The sequence below is a fragment of the Narcine bancroftii genome, chromosome 1 (assembly GCF_036971445.1).
Source record: "Narcine bancroftii isolate sNarBan1 chromosome 1, sNarBan1.hap1, whole genome shotgun sequence".
In the NCBI taxonomy this organism is placed as follows: domain Eukaryota; kingdom Metazoa; phylum Chordata; class Chondrichthyes; order Torpediniformes; family Narcinidae; genus Narcine; species Narcine bancroftii.
The window spans coordinates 358,519,095-358,537,501 of NC_091469.1; the positions used below are offsets into that span (position 1 = coordinate 358,519,095).

The 18,407-nt window shown below is 40.9% G+C and overlaps 1 protein-coding gene and 2 long non-coding RNA genes across 3 annotated transcripts in view; 2 read left to right on the forward strand and 1 right to left on the reverse strand.

Moving 5' to 3' along the window:
* The first annotated feature begins 1,517 nt into the window (after positions 1 to 1,517).
* On the forward strand, positions 1,518 to 3,627 carry LOC138750157 (uncharacterized). Its single transcript, XR_011349122.1, has 3 exons — positions 1,518 to 1,603; positions 2,912 to 2,977; positions 3,433 to 3,627. It is a non-coding gene; the product is annotated as an uncharacterized lncRNA (long non-coding RNA).
* Positions 3,628 to 3,830: 203 nt separating this feature from the next.
* Positions 3,831 to 10,442, reverse strand: LOC138750162 (uncharacterized). The gene is made up of 2 exons (XR_011349124.1): positions 10,254 to 10,442; positions 3,831 to 6,913 (listed from the first exon to the last, which is right to left on the reverse strand). It is a non-coding gene; the product is annotated as an uncharacterized lncRNA (long non-coding RNA).
* A 219-nt stretch (positions 10,443 to 10,661) lies between these two features.
* LOC138758248 (polycystin-1-like protein 1) overlaps positions 10,662 to 18,407 on the forward strand; it is a 140,707-nt gene continuing 132,961 nt past the window's right edge. Inside the window, exons 1-6 of the mRNA XM_069926933.1 lie at positions 10,662 to 10,725; positions 12,354 to 12,428; positions 12,550 to 12,692; positions 13,480 to 13,600; positions 16,476 to 16,575; positions 16,884 to 17,076. Of these exons, the coding sequence (XP_069783034.1) occupies positions 10,662 to 10,725; positions 12,354 to 12,428; positions 12,550 to 12,692; positions 13,480 to 13,600; positions 16,476 to 16,575; positions 16,884 to 17,076 (696 nt within the window). The remainder of the gene's footprint in view (positions 10,726 to 12,353; positions 12,429 to 12,549; positions 12,693 to 13,479; positions 13,601 to 16,475; positions 16,576 to 16,883; positions 17,077 to 18,407) is intronic.

An 18,407-nucleotide genomic window follows, 5' to 3' on the forward strand; every position in this document is an offset into this window, starting at 1 on the left:
AGGTCAAGATATTTCATCTGATGTTTCAAGTTCATTGTCACATTAAACTGCACACAGTGAGAAGAGCTCTTTCACGAGCAAGAGTCGTTACAGAATATCGGGTGATAATGAGAATCATCAATTAATATGTAGCATGAGAGCACTATTGAAGAGTTTGTTCAGTAGCCTGGCAAACATGGGTAAGAAACTGCCTTTAAACCTGTTAACGTGTGATTTCCTACTCTTCGAACTTTTCACCAATGAGGGAAAGGAGAATAGAGTGTGTCCAGATTGTGATGGTTCATTTGGTATGTTGGCTGCCTTAACAAGGAAGCAGGAAGTGTAGTTGGAGTCAATGGAGGGGTGGGAAGTGTGTATGCTGTTCTTAGCTACATTTATCACCTGCTGTAGCTTCTTCCGAACATAGCTCTGATACCACTCCATGTTACATCCAGCTGTAAATCTTTTGATGGTGTAGGAGTTCTAAGGAAGTGGAGACATGGTGTGTCTTCTTCACTGCCATGTTAACATTTGGAATTTTGACCTGCCAAGGTCAGGACATTGCAAATTACTACTCTCAGGAACTTGAAGCTATCTACTGTCTCCACTTCAACTCCACATCAGGGGTGTTTTACCCCTTATTCTGAAGTCTCCTTTGTTTTATTGACATTAAGAGAGAGAGATTATCCTGGCCTCATGCCATGAATTTCAGTATAATTTAGCTGTCCAGTCAGATGAAAGATCATTGAGCCAAAACATTAACTATTTGCTACTTGTTTCCTTCCCTTGAACATTTACCTTCTCTACCATTGCTGAATGCTGTCTGCAATGTGTTCATCAACAAGATGCATTGCTGCATCTCTCTTCTCCTTCTTTGGCAATATTTATATCTCAGAAAGATGGGGGAAGCTGGTTTCATAGAAATACTGTCATGGAAATACTGTTATGGACAATTCTTCTCCCATTATACCAATATGTCATCCTGACATGAAAATATATCCCCATTTCTTTATTGCTCTGAATCAGAATTCTGCTTAACAGCACTGTGGGAACTTCTTCACATCACAGACAGCAGTGTTTCAATAAGGATGTTTACAACCACCCTTTCATGTTCAACAAAGGATGGCAATGAATGATTTTGGTAATGATCCTTCCTTGAACAAGCAAATACAGAAATGTATCTAATGAGTCGTGTTTGTTCGTAATGAATTAAAATTGAATAGTACTCCACTTATCAGCATGTGAAATTTCATTTTAAAAGTTTTTAAATAGCCTCAGGTTTTTACAGAATCTGCTTAGCCTACATTTACAAATTGCCTAAGGGACATCTATTTGTTGGTTGCATTCAAGTTTCCATTGATGAATTCCAATATTAATTATTCTGACAAAATATAAGATTCACCCAGAGTATTCATATGTAGAGCCGACCTTATCCTTTTACCAAGGTTTGTCCATTTAAAATAAAGTTAGAAATTAATTACAATTGAAAGCTGATGTATGCTCTTGACTATTCTTTGCTCAACTTCCTCAGCAACTGTTAGCAACAACACCAATATGAGTAGTAGTGGAAGTGTCTTTGGAGAAGGTTCTTCGAACACAACAGAGAACATCACTGATTCATCAGGTAAAAGATTCCAAGAAAGTATCTCAGCTTTCTTTTGTTCAATCTGTAATTAACTTTTTTCTTACTTCCAAGCTGCTTTGATTTTTTTTTAGTTGTTTTTGTTCAAGAGTAGTATGTACCAGCATTTTTTAATGATCTTATCCAGCTCTCTTTATAATGTTACAGTGTATTATGTGCCTAGACATTGGAACGACTTTGGCATTTCAGGAGGTGAGTCACATAGCAGGAAACTACTAACCCCCAATATCCAATTGCATTGACCAGGAACATAAATAAATCCAACCATATAAATGCTGTGGCAACAAGAGGAAGTTTTATCTCACAAGTTACTCAAATCCTGAATTACCAAAGGTTTTCTTAGAGTTAGAGCTGTGATGAAAATATTTTTCACTCACCTGGATGAGCAACTCCACAGCTCTTCATCATTTAGAACTAAGCAGTTCACCTGATGAGGATACTTTCCACAATAATTCCCTTCACTTGAGCTCCCCGGCTGCAATACGATCTGCCTGTACAGTGCATTGGAGTTGATCAGCATGAATGTTGCTTGAACAATCTCTACCATTTGAAAGGATATGGATGGCACCAGAAAATACTACCAGTTGCAGATTCCTTTACAAGACACACATAATTCTGACTTGCAAATAGATTAATCTTCCTCCGTCACCTTCTGGGTCTGAATGCTGACATCTTTCCTTCTCGGCTATTGTAATATCTCCAAGTAGGTGGCTTATCACTATTTTATCAGTGGCATTTGAGATGGGAATAAATGTTGGCCATGCCAATGAAGCACAACATGTGAATTAATAAAATCTCCACTTGCTGCCTGGAAGCACATGTTAGGCTGTTGTTTTAACTTTTCAAGATCCTGCTGAACCAGATGATTATGGACATCTTGATTTTATTTTCATGATCTCAATTACCTTAAATGCTGATGAGAAGTAAAAGATATTGTTATGTACAGCTAATCATCTGAGACTCTCATATTCATGAAACAATATTTATTTATTAGTATAGATGTAATACTTACCCTCCATATGTAACAGGACTGGAGGACGCTGTTTTGTTGGGTTGTACTTGTACAATCAGATGACAATAAACTTAACTTGATCTCTCTAAATACCTGTGTCATTTTAGGATGATACAATAATCGTAGAGATTTGTGTTTGAGAGACCTAAAAAAAATTACTGGTTAATAAAGATTCCTATATTTGATGTGACTTGCATTTTTATGATAAAATAGATCCCAAACCATTCATATTCTTTGTTGGCTCTCAGTATATTGTGTGTCATTTTCTTTTGGTGCAGAATATGACACACATTATCACACAGTAGAAGGAACCTCTGCTTCTGGTGGGAGACCAGGATTTCCAGGTAAATTTTTGTAAAATATTTTTTGATTTGAAATTTTTCAGTTCTGTCCCTTGTTAGAATTCATACTTCAGTGATAATGATTGAATCATGAAATCTACAGATATTTTGAAGTAACCTTACTTTTTTTCCCCTTCCAATGGGATGTTCCAGTCTTCTTTAAGTTTATCTCATGTTTGAAATAACAGCAGTAAAGTAATTTTATGGTCGATAAAAGCCGTTATCATCCACACTTTTTTGTCCATTCCAAAATATCAGACACCATCCAAGTCATTTTATTCAGAGTATTGTGTGAACTTTCTTTTTCTTCTTGGAATGCTATGTACCAATAGACAGTCTATGGCCTCAGGAGTTTAGCTGTTGGTGGGTCGGTTGTATTTTTTTTAACAGAAAAATCTTTTACCGAAACATTTACTTTGATCTTTTCTTAACTGCTATGAACCAATGTTGAGTCATAGGTGGTGGATCCAGTGGGAATACCATTGACTCAGGAATCGGTGCAGACTCAACTGCAGAATCCAATTTTGGATTGGAAAATGGACATGGTGATGACCTACTCCCAGACATTCAGTCTCCACCTGCCTCCAGACCCACTCCCATGATTGACTGGATGAAAGTACACGTTAACGATGAGAAGTTTGAAACATTCACAACCACAGGTAAATGAGAACAGAAAAAGAAATAGGCCCGATGGGTTCCCCCCCCCACCAAAAAAGTTGTGATGTGATCTATATGTTGATATGCAGTCACATTAGGCATCGGCCACAGATCCTGGAGGAAGTTCTTTACTCAGAAGGTTTCCTTGGTGTTACGAACCGCATGTAATGAGCAGCAATAGGCAATGAACCAGACAATGTTTAATTTTAAACCACTAATTTTATTTCTTACTCTTAAGCTATAGTCTTAACTCTTAAACTATCCTTAACACTAAATCTATCCCCAACTATGTACAGGACACCATTACAGTCCAGGCCAAAATCTAGAAAGTTACTCCAAAGTTCAGTCTTTCAAATTCAGTGCTGAAGCACTGGCCTTGGAAAAGTGATGCCCAGAATTAATGTTGAACTGATGTGAAGACTGGAGTTGTGTCTGCTACAGACTCACGAATTCTCCTTGTGTTGCCGTTGAAGAAATGTCCATCCACACAAGCTGTGGTTAGAATACTCCTGGTCCTTTTGTAGTTAAGACTTGAACTGGGCAGCCTCCACAAAGCTTCCAAGTCCCTGGGGTCGGTCTGTCCAAGTAACTTTACTGCTAGTAACAGTTAAAATAAAGCAGTCTCTCCAAGTGACCTCCACTGTTAGTCATAATCAAAATGAAGCACTTTGCTTCCCAAAAAGACCTTCCTGGCACAGGTCAATCCACCAGAAAGCCCCAGTCATTCACAGAGCATGCTTTGCTCTGAATTCCACAAAAATGGCTGGCCCCAAGAGCTGCTTCAAAAAGCTGTTGTCTCTGCAAATGTATCAAATTCTGGAACAGACTGTGACAAACCCTCCCACAGTTCTTCCAATGTATTGAATAATCACTGGACTGTGACTTGTGCTTGTATTAAATGTTAACTGTGACCATTCAGTCCCTCCTGTCTATACTATCCCTTCCAGTGATAATCCCATTTTACTAAAATTGGAGCTTGTAATACTGGTTATCCCATTTACAGCATCCATGGCATGTTTAAGATGTATAACCAGTTCCTAAAATAGCACAAGGTGTAGAACACCCAAGCTCATTTGTTTTTTCTTTCATTTCAAGATAGAGAAAGTGACCATCCACACAACAGGCAACATGACAAGCCCACTGAGAATTTTTGGATAGCTAGAATTTGATCTTTGCACTGACCCCATGTGGATCTTTGTTCTGGCTTATTTCATTAATGTAGACCTCTGCATTCCATGTTTAACTGAGGCAATGCACATGGAATCTCTTAACATTGGGATTTCTTACTCATTCACTACATATGTTATTTGCTGTATTCAATCAAGATTCAATGTTCTTTCATTGTCACATGACACATAAAAATGTAATATACATGATATATTTCAACTTTTGTCAGTCGTATAACAAGCAAAGTGTCACCATGAGCATTGCCAGTGCCTCGAACAATAAGAGAAACAGAATGAAAAGAGAGTCCCTTCAGAGACACTAGTGTCTTTGGATTTGCCTCCAGTGCTCCCACAACCTCTGCAGCTGCAGAGACTTCTGTTCAAACCATTGGGAACCTGAGCTCTAGATCCGAACCTCCAACATGATCAGGTAACCTTCAGTGCCCGAAGCCCTTCAGGAGCCTTTTTTGCCTTCAGTACCCTCTCAAATACCATTTCTGATGCCTGATTCCCATGAGGCAGTCTCCAGCAGCCTGCAGTCTGCTTGGGTCCTTTGACCATATTAACCGTGGTCCACAGCCTGTGTGAATCCTTTGACCACAAGTTTCCAACCGTTTGCAGCCTGTGTAAGTCCTTCAGTCACTGAGCATATCACTGGTCTGCTGCCATGGTCACCTTCTCTTTAGGGTCATCCCCATGTTTCTTCTCAATGGAGTTGTGGGGGGTGTCCTCCATATTTCTGGTGCCCAGTGCTGGTCTGCTGCTGCTGTTCTGGAGTCTGCAAGCCTTCTGCAGTGAACTGGGATTCATTGGTAGGGTGTTGTGCTGATGGCTGGCCCCGCCTCCTGGCTCCACCCCCATCTGCTCACATATAATCTTGGTTTCCCGCCTAAACCCAGAACCCTTCTACAGACTACTGTGAAACCTTACCCATAGTTATAAGCTAATAAAAGCATTTGATTTCCCTCTAGTCGTGAGAGCTTTTATTCGCACTACAATTTTATTAGCTTATTCCTCAAACGATGGAAGAGCTACTCAAACCTGGGATGCTGCTAATAGACTCTCTATCCCCCAACGTGGCTGAGGAGTTCACAGATTGGCTAGACTGCTTCCCGGTCTACCTGAATGCCACCAGAGATGTCTTCCACACCGATGAACTCAGGAAGTCTGCACTCATTTCGAGGGTAGGAACGAAAGGGTATGCAGTGATCAGGGACTGAACGACATATGATGCTGCCATTGAGGCCTTGAAAGCATGGTACCTGAAGTCGCAAAATGAGGTCCTAGCGAGGCACCGACTCGCTCTACATCGCCAATGGCCAGGAGAAACCATCAATGACTACCTGCTGGATCTGTGGATGCTTGCCAAGAAGTGCAGGTACGAAACAGCCACGGGCCATGTTCGTGAGGAAGAACAGATCCGTGACACTCGAGTTGTGGGGGTTCTGCTCGAGACGCATAAGGCAGTGACTGCTTGAGTTAGGAAAGAAGGACCTGGCTAGCCTCATTGAACTGGCCAAATCATTGGAACAGACCAAGCTCGAGAATGACGACCTTGCAGCCAGTGAACTCGCTCATCTAGGTGAGCCCTTCCAAGGACCAGCTGCTCCTGCTATCCCAGCCCTAACAGCTGCCACTTCATGCGCTAGGGAGTGCTTTTTCTGCAGCAAGAGCCAGCATCCCCAATCTCGTTGCCCGGCTAAAGACTCACTGTGTTACGGCTGTGGCAAAAAGGACATTGGGCAAGGGTTTGCAACGCGATGTGAAGCCCGGGGAAGTCCATGGCCTGCACCGCTCCCACATCTGATTCTAGCCATCTGCCCCGAATTCACCCGAGCCCACTTGCTGCGCTACACACTGATGGATTTGAGGAAATGGTGCAAAAAGCCTCAGCGGCCATCTTGCCGCTACCCAAATTCAACCTTGGTGCCATCATCATCAGAGGAGGAGGGAGGGCGGCCATCTTGCTGCACCACGAGGTCGACACCATCTTACCCTCGCAGCGCAACCCAGGATGGTGGGGGCCACTGGACTGAGGAGTATGGAGTCTCTGAGGTCCAAGCCTCGATGGTCCTAGATCAGGACAGACCTCACCAGCTCAGGAACTCCAGAGTGACTGTGAAGGTAAACAAAGATTCCACTAAATGCCTAATCAACACAGGCTCTACTGAAACTTCATAGACTCACAGACTGTGCAAGAGTACAACCTAAAGATGTATCCTTTCAATCATCACGTATTCCTCGTGCCCCATTCACATTCTACGCGTATTCAACAGTCCTTTATCTGGAACTCTTGGGGGATAGTGTGTCCCAAATTTTGGATTTTTCCGGATATCGGAAAGCCAGATTTAAACCCACCCGAATTGTGCTGCTGTATTCACCCCCACCCCATTCCAGTCGCGCTGCCATCTCCTCCCCCCCCCCCACCTCGCCCGCCCAACTCGAGCTGCCGGTCTCCCACCCGTACCCTCGCGACTCACGCTGTCGGTCCCCTCCCTCTTGCCCGCCTGACTCGTGCTATCGGTCCCCCCCCTCGCGCTGTTGGTTCCCCCCCCTCACTCACCCGACTCATGCTGCTGGTCTCCCTCTCTTGCCTGCCCAACTCACACTGCGAGTCTCACCCCCTCACCCGCCTGACACGCACTGCGGGTGTCCCCCCCCTCGCCCACCTGATTCGCGCTGCTGGTCTCTCCCCCTCGCCCGGCTGACTCGCACTGCCGGTCTCTCCCCATCGCCCGCCAGACTCGTGCTGCCGGTTTCTCCCTACTTGCCGGATTTTGGAGCTTTCCGGATTTTAGATGTCTGGATAAAGGATTGTGTACCTGTAGTACATCTGTCGTTTGAAGGGGGGGGAGTTCTGTAAGATTCACCTATATGTACCTATATGTACTTGATGAATTGTGTGCTCTGGTACTGTTGGGTCTGAACTTCCTGTTCATCTTACCTTGGAGTACTCTGGTCCCCTCCCCCCTGTAACGGTTCGGAATGGAGGGCCCCTAAAATCAGAACCCACTTGCAGCCTCTCCACCTCTCTTCCCGATTCTGTCCTTGGACTGCAAATCTATTTTTACCAAGAGCAGGAGGTACAGCACAACAGACTGAGATTTTGTAAAGTCTGAGACACAACATCTGCTCGACGAAGGTATCATCGAATCAACCACCAGCCCGTGGAGAGCGCAAGTGGTAGTGGTAAAAGGGGAAAACAAATCCAGGCTAGTAATTGACTATAACCAAGCTATTAATTGGTACACACTCTTGGGCGCATACCCCCTTCCTCAAATTTCGGACATGGTGAATGATATTGTGCAGTATCGGGTCTATTTGACCATCGACCTGAAAGCTGCTTATCACCAGCTGCCAGTCCGTTCCTAGGACCGTGGACATATGGCATTTGAGACTAACAGTCGTCTCTATCAATTCTGGAGGGTCCATTTTGGTATCACTAACGGGGTTTCTATCTTCCAGAGGCAGATGGACAGAATGATGGACGAGTACATGTTGAAGGCTACCTTCCCCTACCTCAATAACATCACCATCTGTGGCCATACCTTGTAAGACCATGATGCCAACCTCCAGAATTTTCTCCATGCGGCAAAAGCCTTGAACTTCGCTTATAACTAACAAGGGTGTGTTCAGGACTAAATGGCTGGCTATCCTTGGCTACGTGGTGGAGAATGGCATCATTGGCCCCGATCCTGATAGGATGTGACCCCTGTCAGAGCTCCCTGTTCCCAGGATCACAAAAGCTTTGAGGAGATGTTTGGGTTTTTTTTTCATATTACGCCCAGTGGATCCCTCAATACGCTCATAAGGTTCGCCCTCTCTTTAAAGCCACAGGTTCCGCCTGGTCTGCGTGGAATGGAAGCCGCACTTCTATCACCCACAAAGGCCCACCGGATCAAGACATCCAGGCCCTTCGAGTGGCTCAGGATCGATTTTAATGGACCTCTCCCCTCCATGAACAGGAACTCCTTCTTCCTCTCTATCATTGATGAGTACTCCCACTTCCTGTTCACCATTCCATGTCCAGACACATTCACTTCATCAGTCATAAAGGTCCTAGACTCCATTTTTGCCCTGTTCGGGTATCTCAACTATATTCATAGCGACCGGGGCTCAGTCTTTATGAGTGACGAGCTACATCAGTACCTGCTGGTGAGGGGCATCGCATCCAGCAGGACTACTAGCTACAACCCCCGGGGGAATGGGTAGGTTGAAAAGGAGAATGCCACAGTCTGGAAGGCTGTCAAACTGGCCCTGAACCCAAAAGGCCTTCCAGACTCACGCTGGCAGGAAGTCCTCCCTATGGCACTCCATTCCATCCGGTCGCTACTATGTACCGCGACCAACGTTACTCCTCTCGAGCTCCTATTCAATTTTGAAAGAAGGTCAGCAAAGGGAACTACACTCCCAATGTGGTTCACCACTCCTGGTCCAGTTCTTCTCAGAAAGCATGCGAGGAGAAACAAGACCGACCCCCTGGGGGAGAGGGTGAAACTGCTCCACACCAATCCCACATAAGCCTATACGAGCTCATTCTCACCGCCCCCAGTCAGGGCCTCAGGGGATCCGGTTCAGGAGGAAAGTGCATCCCCCTCCACCGTTGAGCCAGAGTCCCAGTCTGTCTCTCCTCCCTCTCAAGGGGATCAGGAAACACAAGGAGTCCAAGGCCCCCCCAGTGCTCAGGCATTCCACCAGGATCTCCAGACCCCCAGACTTATTAAATCTGTAAATTTCTAAATAACTGTATATTTTTCAACTATTTTTCTGAACCTATGTTCTCTGCCTTCATTCATAGACCCTAAATTCTACAGGAAGGGGTGAATGCAGTGAACTGGGATTCACTGGTAGTGTGTGGTGCTGATGGCTGGCCTCACCTCCTGGCTCCACCCCCATCTGCCCTGGTTTCCCACCTAAGCCCAGAACCCTTCTGAAGACCACTGTTGAACTATACCCTTAGCTATAAGCTAATAAAAGTGTTTATTATCCCTCCATTTGTGAGAGCATTTATTTGTGCTACACTGTCATGATATATTACCCAGCACAGGCACAGCCATCTTAGGTACAGACATGGGTGGTTGCAGATTTTTTTAAAAACACCATTGGCTCCCTTAACAGGCCTTTTAAAGGCTGGATGGAGCCATAGGCATCACAACCAGGCAGTATCAACCTGCAGAACAGTGCTATGACTCTGCTCCCCTCTCTTCTAGGTCCTTTCATTACTGCTGTGGCTAATGCTGTCCCTGGCAGAGTCCTAATGTAGAATTCCAGACATGGTGTTAGCCCCAGCCTAGTTCGAGCTAGCTACTTACATTTCTGGAAGCTATGTTCTAATGGCTGCAGACAGGTTTTGATTTATGACTTTTCATTTCAAACCACTTACACTTCTGTCTCCTTTCCTCCAGGTCTGCATTCTCAGAGCCCCTCACCCACCACCCCCGCGCAATCAATTTTACCTTTCCTCTCTATTTTCAATGATTGCATTTTGCCAGTCGGCCTGTGCTCCTCCTCTTCTTCCCCCAGCTTTTTCATTCAGGTGCTTCAAACCTTGAAGAGCTCAGGCCAAAAACTTATCTTTGCCTCTTGTGAGACCTGCTGAGTTCCTCCAGCATTTTTGTGTTTCAACGACACATCCAGCATCTGTTCCTCTGCAGAGCTGGTTTTATGCCTCTCAGGTCACATGCTGTTCAACGTTATCACTGACGAAGCAACTACTCATTGGAGAAAAAGCCTGTTCATTTTGAAGGGTTGAATCCATTTTGTGGTTGCATTGTTTTGAATATAAATCAGGAGAAACTTTTATCCAAAGAACAGTGGAGTGTTTCAAAATATCTGTCTTTGTCCTGATAAAGATCAAAGTCAAGATGACAGATAGGAATTCAAAAATGTTGCAGATTTGGAAAAAGAAACAGTTGTTTGGAAGTAAATGTAAGCTGTGCAGATGATTAGAGAAGAATTTTGGGGTAGCTGCGTCAGGTTGACTATTAAATAAATCCAGGAATATACCAAGAAATGACTCGAGCCCCTTTCACACTTGCAAAATCAGCTCAACGCCAGCGTCAGATGATGTCATGCAAAGCCGGGGTTTGACAGCCTCAACCCCTATTACAATCCCCAGCACCTGCAGACGCTGGCATTGCAATCAGGCAAGTGTGAAATGGGCAGTTGCATTGTGGGATTGAAATGACCCTGTATGAGTGCAGGAACTTGAAGCAAAAATGAAGGTATAAACTTTGCTGTGGGAAAGTCACAATGGGAGAGAGAGGAAATAAATAGCAATAGCAGACAATTTTTAAACAGCATGGGAAAGTAGGTAGCACAATAGCGCACAATTTATAAAGACCATGGGGAAAAAGCAATGGCGGACCTGAATTCCTAGAATGCCATGTGGCAGAGAAACCCCTCCATGAATGCTCTGTGCCATGCAGCAGAGAGAGGGCAAATACACCATCGCTTTTTCCCATGGTCTTTATAAATTATACATGATATTGCTACCAACTTTTCCATGCATATAAATTGTGTGCTATTGCACTACAAACTTTCTCACCCTGTTTAAAAGTTGTCCACTATTGCTATTTATTGCTAGGACTTTCTCACAGTCCCTTACAAAGGTTTATATAGGTCTGCACAATAACAACAGGGGCTGAAGGGCTCATACTGTGCTGTACATAAAGCTTAATTATGTTATAATTAGGCATGATTAATTTTGTTCAAATATAAGATCATAATACATTGATCAGGATTTAGGGCAGGTCCATCATCACTCAATACATCATGACATCACCAGTAGAAGGTAGAACAGTCCGAATCATGGGGATGGCTCCTTGCAAATGTGAAAGCGTTCAGGGTCCCAGACAGGAGTGGTCAAGTGTGAAAAGCCAAAGCCCCCATTCCTACCCCAGGGCACTGAACAGCCAATTTAGTGGGACGCAAGTGTGAAAGGGGCTTTAGAGATAGAAAAGAAAATAAGTGAAGGTGGTATAATATGAACTGGAGAAAATATTGCAGCCCAAAAACAATGTGACATCACTAGAAAGAGAATTTAAACAGATATCAGTTCAAGAATGTTATGGGCTCAGTCACTCCTGAAGACAATGGAGCTGTGGCATTGAGCAGAAATTGATCAGCAATGCACTATTGGAATACATATTGAAGATTTTAATTTTCTAAAATTATTCTGGAATTAGGAGCATGTTTGTGATGACAAAGGGAAATTATCCTCTGCATTGCTTCAGCTTCCTTTCCAATCAATTACATTGTGATGGTCAACAGGTCCTTTTTAATAAAGTTGGGTAGAATGTGGAAATCTCTGCCATAAATAAAGTTGTTAAGGTGAGTTTCAGATGCAAATCACGAAGAACTATTAAAGAAGGAAAATGGAAATAGACAATACTTTCAAACATGGTGAAAATAGGGTGTCCCAAGATGGGATGAAAGGGTTAAATTTGTGAGTTCTTTTTAAATCAGGGATTCTGGTTAAATTTTTAGCTGGTTGGTTTTGGTGCTCTGCCCCTCCCCCTACTGATGAGTTAATCAATGTGCTTTTTTTTTCCCAGGTATAAAATCGCAAACATTAACATTTAAACCTTTTGGCTTACAAAGTAATAAGGTCTACATGCTAGAAGTTATTGGTGAGTAAGACATTTTAAATAAACACAGTCAATAATGCAAACTTAACCTTTTAAACAATTTTGGTCACTGTTTACAATAGATGTGTTTATTGGCCATGTGATATTTTATCCTCACGACTAGTTAAAGGTCAGAGAGAAACAGGAAAAGCCCAACTTTTTCTTTTCACTAACGAAGCACCTCAAGGATTGACGTGTGAAGTGCGACCTAGCAAAGGATCAGAGATTCAGACACATTACAGCATGTTCTGTACGTCAGGGAGGAAGGTGAGTTTGTCATGTCAAAAAAGTAGTGTTTACTTTTGAAAACATTCCTTTGGTAAATGTCCTGCCTGTATTAGAATATGGAGTTGTTGCTCATGCTTTGAACAGATGGCCCATCATACTCCTATTTTTAGATCAGTTTCAGGGATTAATAGAAATTTTAAATGACTGGTCTTGTAACCTTGGTTCGTGTGGTTTAGTTTCTCTAATGAATACAGAGATACTTTATCTTAAGGATAAAGAACTGAAATTACAGTTTATTTCATTGCAATATGATACAGTATATGAATTTCAAGATATTTCATCCATTACTTTAATGGCCTATTGTTTAAAATACCTATTAGTCTATGATAGGTTATTTGTGATGAGTTATTCATCATAGTTAATGACCATGTGATCATTGAACTCTAACAAAACATTGTCCATTCAAGATGGCGTATTAGTATTTTCTTACTGTAAGTTTGTCTTTCTATTTACTTCAACCTTCAAACTTTTCTACCCAAGTTTAGCGCCAAAACTTAATGGTTGGAAAAATTAGCTGATGCTAACTACAGTTGGTAAACGTTTAATTTTATGCTTGGTATTAAATCATTGTTAGTGATGAAATTGGAAACTTGATTCCAACTCACAGATCCTGTGAACATTATATGCAGTTCAGAAGGAGTAAAGAGGAGCAGAACTAAATCAGCAATGATTGTTTGTTTTCATAATATTGTTATGAACTCAAATGATTTGAAAAATGATAGTCAACAATCAGTGTAATATTTGACTGGACATTTTCTTATTCAAGGATCTGCATTATGAGTATAGCTATCGCATTGGCAACTCAACTGAAACTGTTCTGTATGATGGAAGGGATCATGAATACTATTTTCACTTACCTGCTGGAGAACCATCTGATGAATACAAGTGTGAGTCTCATCTGAAACCACCTCAACCTATTCCATTCTTTTCTTTGGCTTGGCTTCGCGGACGAAGATTTATGGAGGGGGTAAATGACCACGTCAGCTGCAGGCTCGATTGTGGCTGACAAGTCCGATGCGGGACAGGCAGACACAGTTGCAGCGGTTGCAGGGGAAAATTGGTTGGTTGGGGTTGGGTGTTGGGTTTTTCCTCCTTTGTCTTTTGTCAGTGAGGTGGGCTATTCCATTAAATGCTTTACATAGGCATGTATCAGGAAACAGGCAAAGGGTACAAGATTAGAGATAGGACAGATGACTGAAAGGAGGATTTTTCTGCACACATCTTCAGAAGTATCCGTAATTTAATTCAGAGAGTAGGAGCAAGAAACATGATATCATAAAGAAAGGATTGGGTTTTCAATGGAAGTCAGGATTGGAAAAATTGAGAGGAGTCACAGATACAAACCTGAACAAAGTTGCAATGATTAATTCTGTGGTTGGTCTTTTTTTTTGTTAATAATAGTGATTTTTGAACTCTGTGTTGAATAAGTGATTCACCAAAAGCTGGGTGGGAAGGATTCTTGTGATGTAGTGCAGGGCAATGAGATTTTGGACAGAAGGTAAAAGAAAGAGACTGTTGGAGAAATCTTTAGTGATGAAAGCATGGATACAAATTCATTGGGTAACAAGCATTTTGTAAATGCTTGTACTTGCAGCCTGACAGCTTTGGGGAAGGAAGATGCCAACACTGCACATTGTAAACAAGAGGGAAGAATTATGCTGGACAAATGTAAACTTTCTCAAAATGATATGTGGTATTGTTATTTTATGTATTTTCCTTTTGAGAGAAATTGTTGAACCCAGTTAAAAACAAGAGTGCACAAATTAAATTTTTACACCATGGATCTGAGATTCAGTCAAGAATCCAAAATCACAACACAGTCATTTGCTTTGGTTTCCATGCAACTATCCAAGAGGCTTCCCATTGTTTAATGGTACACCAGCTCTGTTGTTCTTTGGCCTTTCACACTTGCCTCTCCATTAAAGGCTGAGTGTGAAAGTTCAACGTAAAAGTTGAGGAACAGGAGTAAATCACATAGCTTTTTCATCCTTATTGGCTCTAACTCCACATTGTTCTTGATTTCTTTGTTGTTCAGTTATCGAAAGACTTGACCTTGTACATTTTCTAAGATGCAGCTTCCACAAGTGAAAGGGATAGAAAATTCTAAAGACTGGCAATCGCCTGAGGAAAAGCAATTCTTCTGATCTTGGTGTTAAGAGGCTGACCTTTCATCTGCATACAGTGTCCCCAAGCTTCACACGCAGAGAAACATCCTTACCACATCTATCCTCTCAAGCCTCTTCAGAATTCCATGGCTCATTCTATTCAGTCTTTCCTTAAAAGAAAAACTACCCCTTCATCCTGGTAATCAATCTAGTGAATCTTTCTTTGCACCATCTCCAAGGCAAGTACATACTTGCTTAAATGAGGGGATCAAGCTGTGCATGGTACTCTCATTGTGGACTGATCAATCACTTGACCAGAGGTCACAAATCTTTCCACTCTGTCCCCCTTAGAATCAAGGCCAATGTTTAATTTGCCTTTGGTATGCTATCTTTTGGTAATTCATTTACAGGGACACCCACATTTCTCTGATTATCAGCTTCCATTAATCCAGCACCACTTTAAAAATATTGTTTTTTTTCCCCCAAAATAAAATGGGCATCTCTGTATTTCTCAATGTTCCCTCCTTAACCTATCCATATCCAGTTGCAGACTCCTTGTAGTCTTGACAAATTATTTTTCTATCCACCTTTATATTGCCAGAAAAAGTGATGCAACACATATGCAACATACATCAGCGCCTCTACTTCCTCAGGAGTTTGTGGAAGTTTGATATGAGACCAGAAACCCTGGCAAATTTCTACAAAGGTGTGGTGGAAAGTGTGCTGACCGGCTGCATCACAGTCAGGTATAGGAACACCAATACCCCAAGCATAAAGCCCTCCAAAAGGTAGTGGACGCACCCAGGACATCACAGGCAAAACCCTCCCCACTAGAGTACATCTATGGGAACACTGCCGTTGGAGAGCAGCTGCAATCATCAAAGCCCAACACCACCCAGCACACCTCCTCTATTCTCTCTGCTGCCATCAGAAAAGAGGTCTTGGTGCCATAAGACTCACACTATCACATTTAGGAACAGCTGCTACCTCTTCACCATCAGAGTCCTCAATGACAAACTCTATCAGAGCCTCATTTAAGGACTATTACTTATGCAGTTTGATTTTCTTTTTGTTCTCTCTGTATTGCACAATTTATTTACATTTGTTACCTTTTTACACTGAGTACAGTTTATTTTTTGCACTACCAATTAGTGGTAATTGGCTGTGCCCACAGGAAAAAGGAATCTCAGGATTGTATGTTATGGATGTATTCTGACAATAAATCTGAATTCTGATGTTTTCCCTTCACGTCCATTATTAATGGAAATTGCAATGATTGGATCTGTTGTCCACTTTTGCTCCATTTTTGGGGCAGCAGGTTTAGCGTAGCAGTTAGCACAATGCTGTTACAGCGCCAGCTACACGGGTTCCAATCCGATGCTGTTTGGAAAGAGTTTCTACATTCTCCGTGTTTTTGTGGGTTTCCTCCCACCATTCAAAACATACTGGGGTTGTAGGTTAATTGGGTGTAATTGAGCAGCTCTATGTCTAAATTTAAAAAAAATTCTTATTGCACTTGGCCATTGAAGTGACAATTTTAATTGTGCACGATACATAAAAATAGCCAATTTAAATGCTTTAGTATTTAAAAATATTGTGTCACTGTATCTCAAGGCTTTTTTTAAATTTATTTTTGTTCACTATTTTACGGTTATAGTGAAAATCAACACTGTGATCACTGATCTACTTGGGTCTAAAACAAAGTCATGTTCAGTAACTCCAATTGTTTTACCAACTATTAAATCAAATGAAGAACTGTAAGTAAATTGGTCTATTCTAAACTCTAATAGTTCAATTTTCTGAAATAGATTTGATTTTTTAACTCAGTTAATGTATGGAAACAAATTGATAGATCTTTAAAATGTTTAATTAGCTGCTAAAACATTTATATTCCAAAATAACAACTCTGAATTTATATCTGCATTTATTGAACTAACAGTGGAATAAGCACATTTAAAAAAAAATACAATGCTGGGATATATACCTATTACAGAAATTAAATGAATTTTCTACATCTCCATGAGGAACTACCGATATTGTGCTAATCTTTTCTTCTTCTGTTCAGGTACACCCAGGGTCTTCAGAATCTCTCAACTCTAATTTTGTTAGGTAATCAAAAAGAAACAAAAAATTACATTCTGCTGTTGATCAGTGTCCTCCATCGACTCCATGATGAGGGGAATTCCAGGCAAGACTTACAGAAACAAACCAGAAATGCATTAATTTCAGCTCTCTGCAGCCTAACGATATCTGGTCAGGTATGGTTTATGAGAGCGTGATATTAATTATGAAGTGTACCACTTGTGATTTCATTATTTTCTTGAAATATTTTTCAGGCATAGTGATAGCTTTGTCAACTTGGTAACAAGCAACAGTGAATCACAGTAATGGAGAAACTATACAACATTATTATTTGAAGTGCTTTAACTTGAATTCTGTAATGGATCCATATTGAATTTTGCAATATCCATCATGTTCCATTTGAGGAATGTGAATCCTTTCTAGTTTTGTGACTTACGCACCATTCATCCATTTTAATATCAAATATTTAAATATTTTCAATCCCATCACCATTTTATAGTTCTTTGTTTTTTTTTTAAACTTTATTTATTAGTTCAAAGTACAGATAGTAAATAACATCTACAACAATAAACCAAAAACATGAGCATTATATTTTATAGAAAAAAAAACGAAAAAAGAAAGGGAAAAAAAAAAGAACTCCCCCTCTTCAGCCAGCTCTCCTAAGGAGAGTCATAAAGAAAGGAAAAAAAAAATTAAGGAAAAATTAAACATACATATTAAAATCTAATCAACATAAATCAAAATGTAAATATTCTGAATATAACAACCACTTGCTAATAAAAAAGCTATAGTTATCACGCAAAACATATGTAATTTTTTCCATTATTAAACAGTATGTCATCTCATTGTGCCATCTATTAATATCAATCATATTTGTATCTTTCCATATACTAACAATACATTTTTTCTCTACAAATAATGCTAAATATATAAAAGCAAGTTGAAATTTATCTAAACCCAAACCTTTCAGAGGTTGCAAACTGCCCAATAAAGATACTATCAGATCTAAAGGTATTTTAATCTTATACAGATTTGGATTTATCTCAACCCTTTTTAATCCATACCATCCTATAATATTTAATACATGAATAAAATATAACCCTTCTCTAGTACCTTCATAAAAAAGTCTCAAATTTAATCAGTTCAGATAAAATCATATCGCTACCAAACACACATTTTACCAAAGATCAAATTTAAAAATAAAGAAACAAAGAATTCTTATCAATACCATAGCTGTCCCTCATCATTACACTTAATCGAACCGTTTAAACCTCGAATATTAAAAGTAGCAAACCTCAACTTTAACATATCTACTAATATTACTAAAGACCAATAATATCTTTATATAAAAACTCAAATCATCGTATATGGGCCCTCCAATAGGAGAAAAAAAATCACAATGTAAAAGCTAGATAAAATAAAAATTTAAAAAAAGAAGAAAAAATAATTAACAAAAAACCCCCACATAAAAAAACTACCAAAAGGTAGTAATCCCTAAACAAAATTT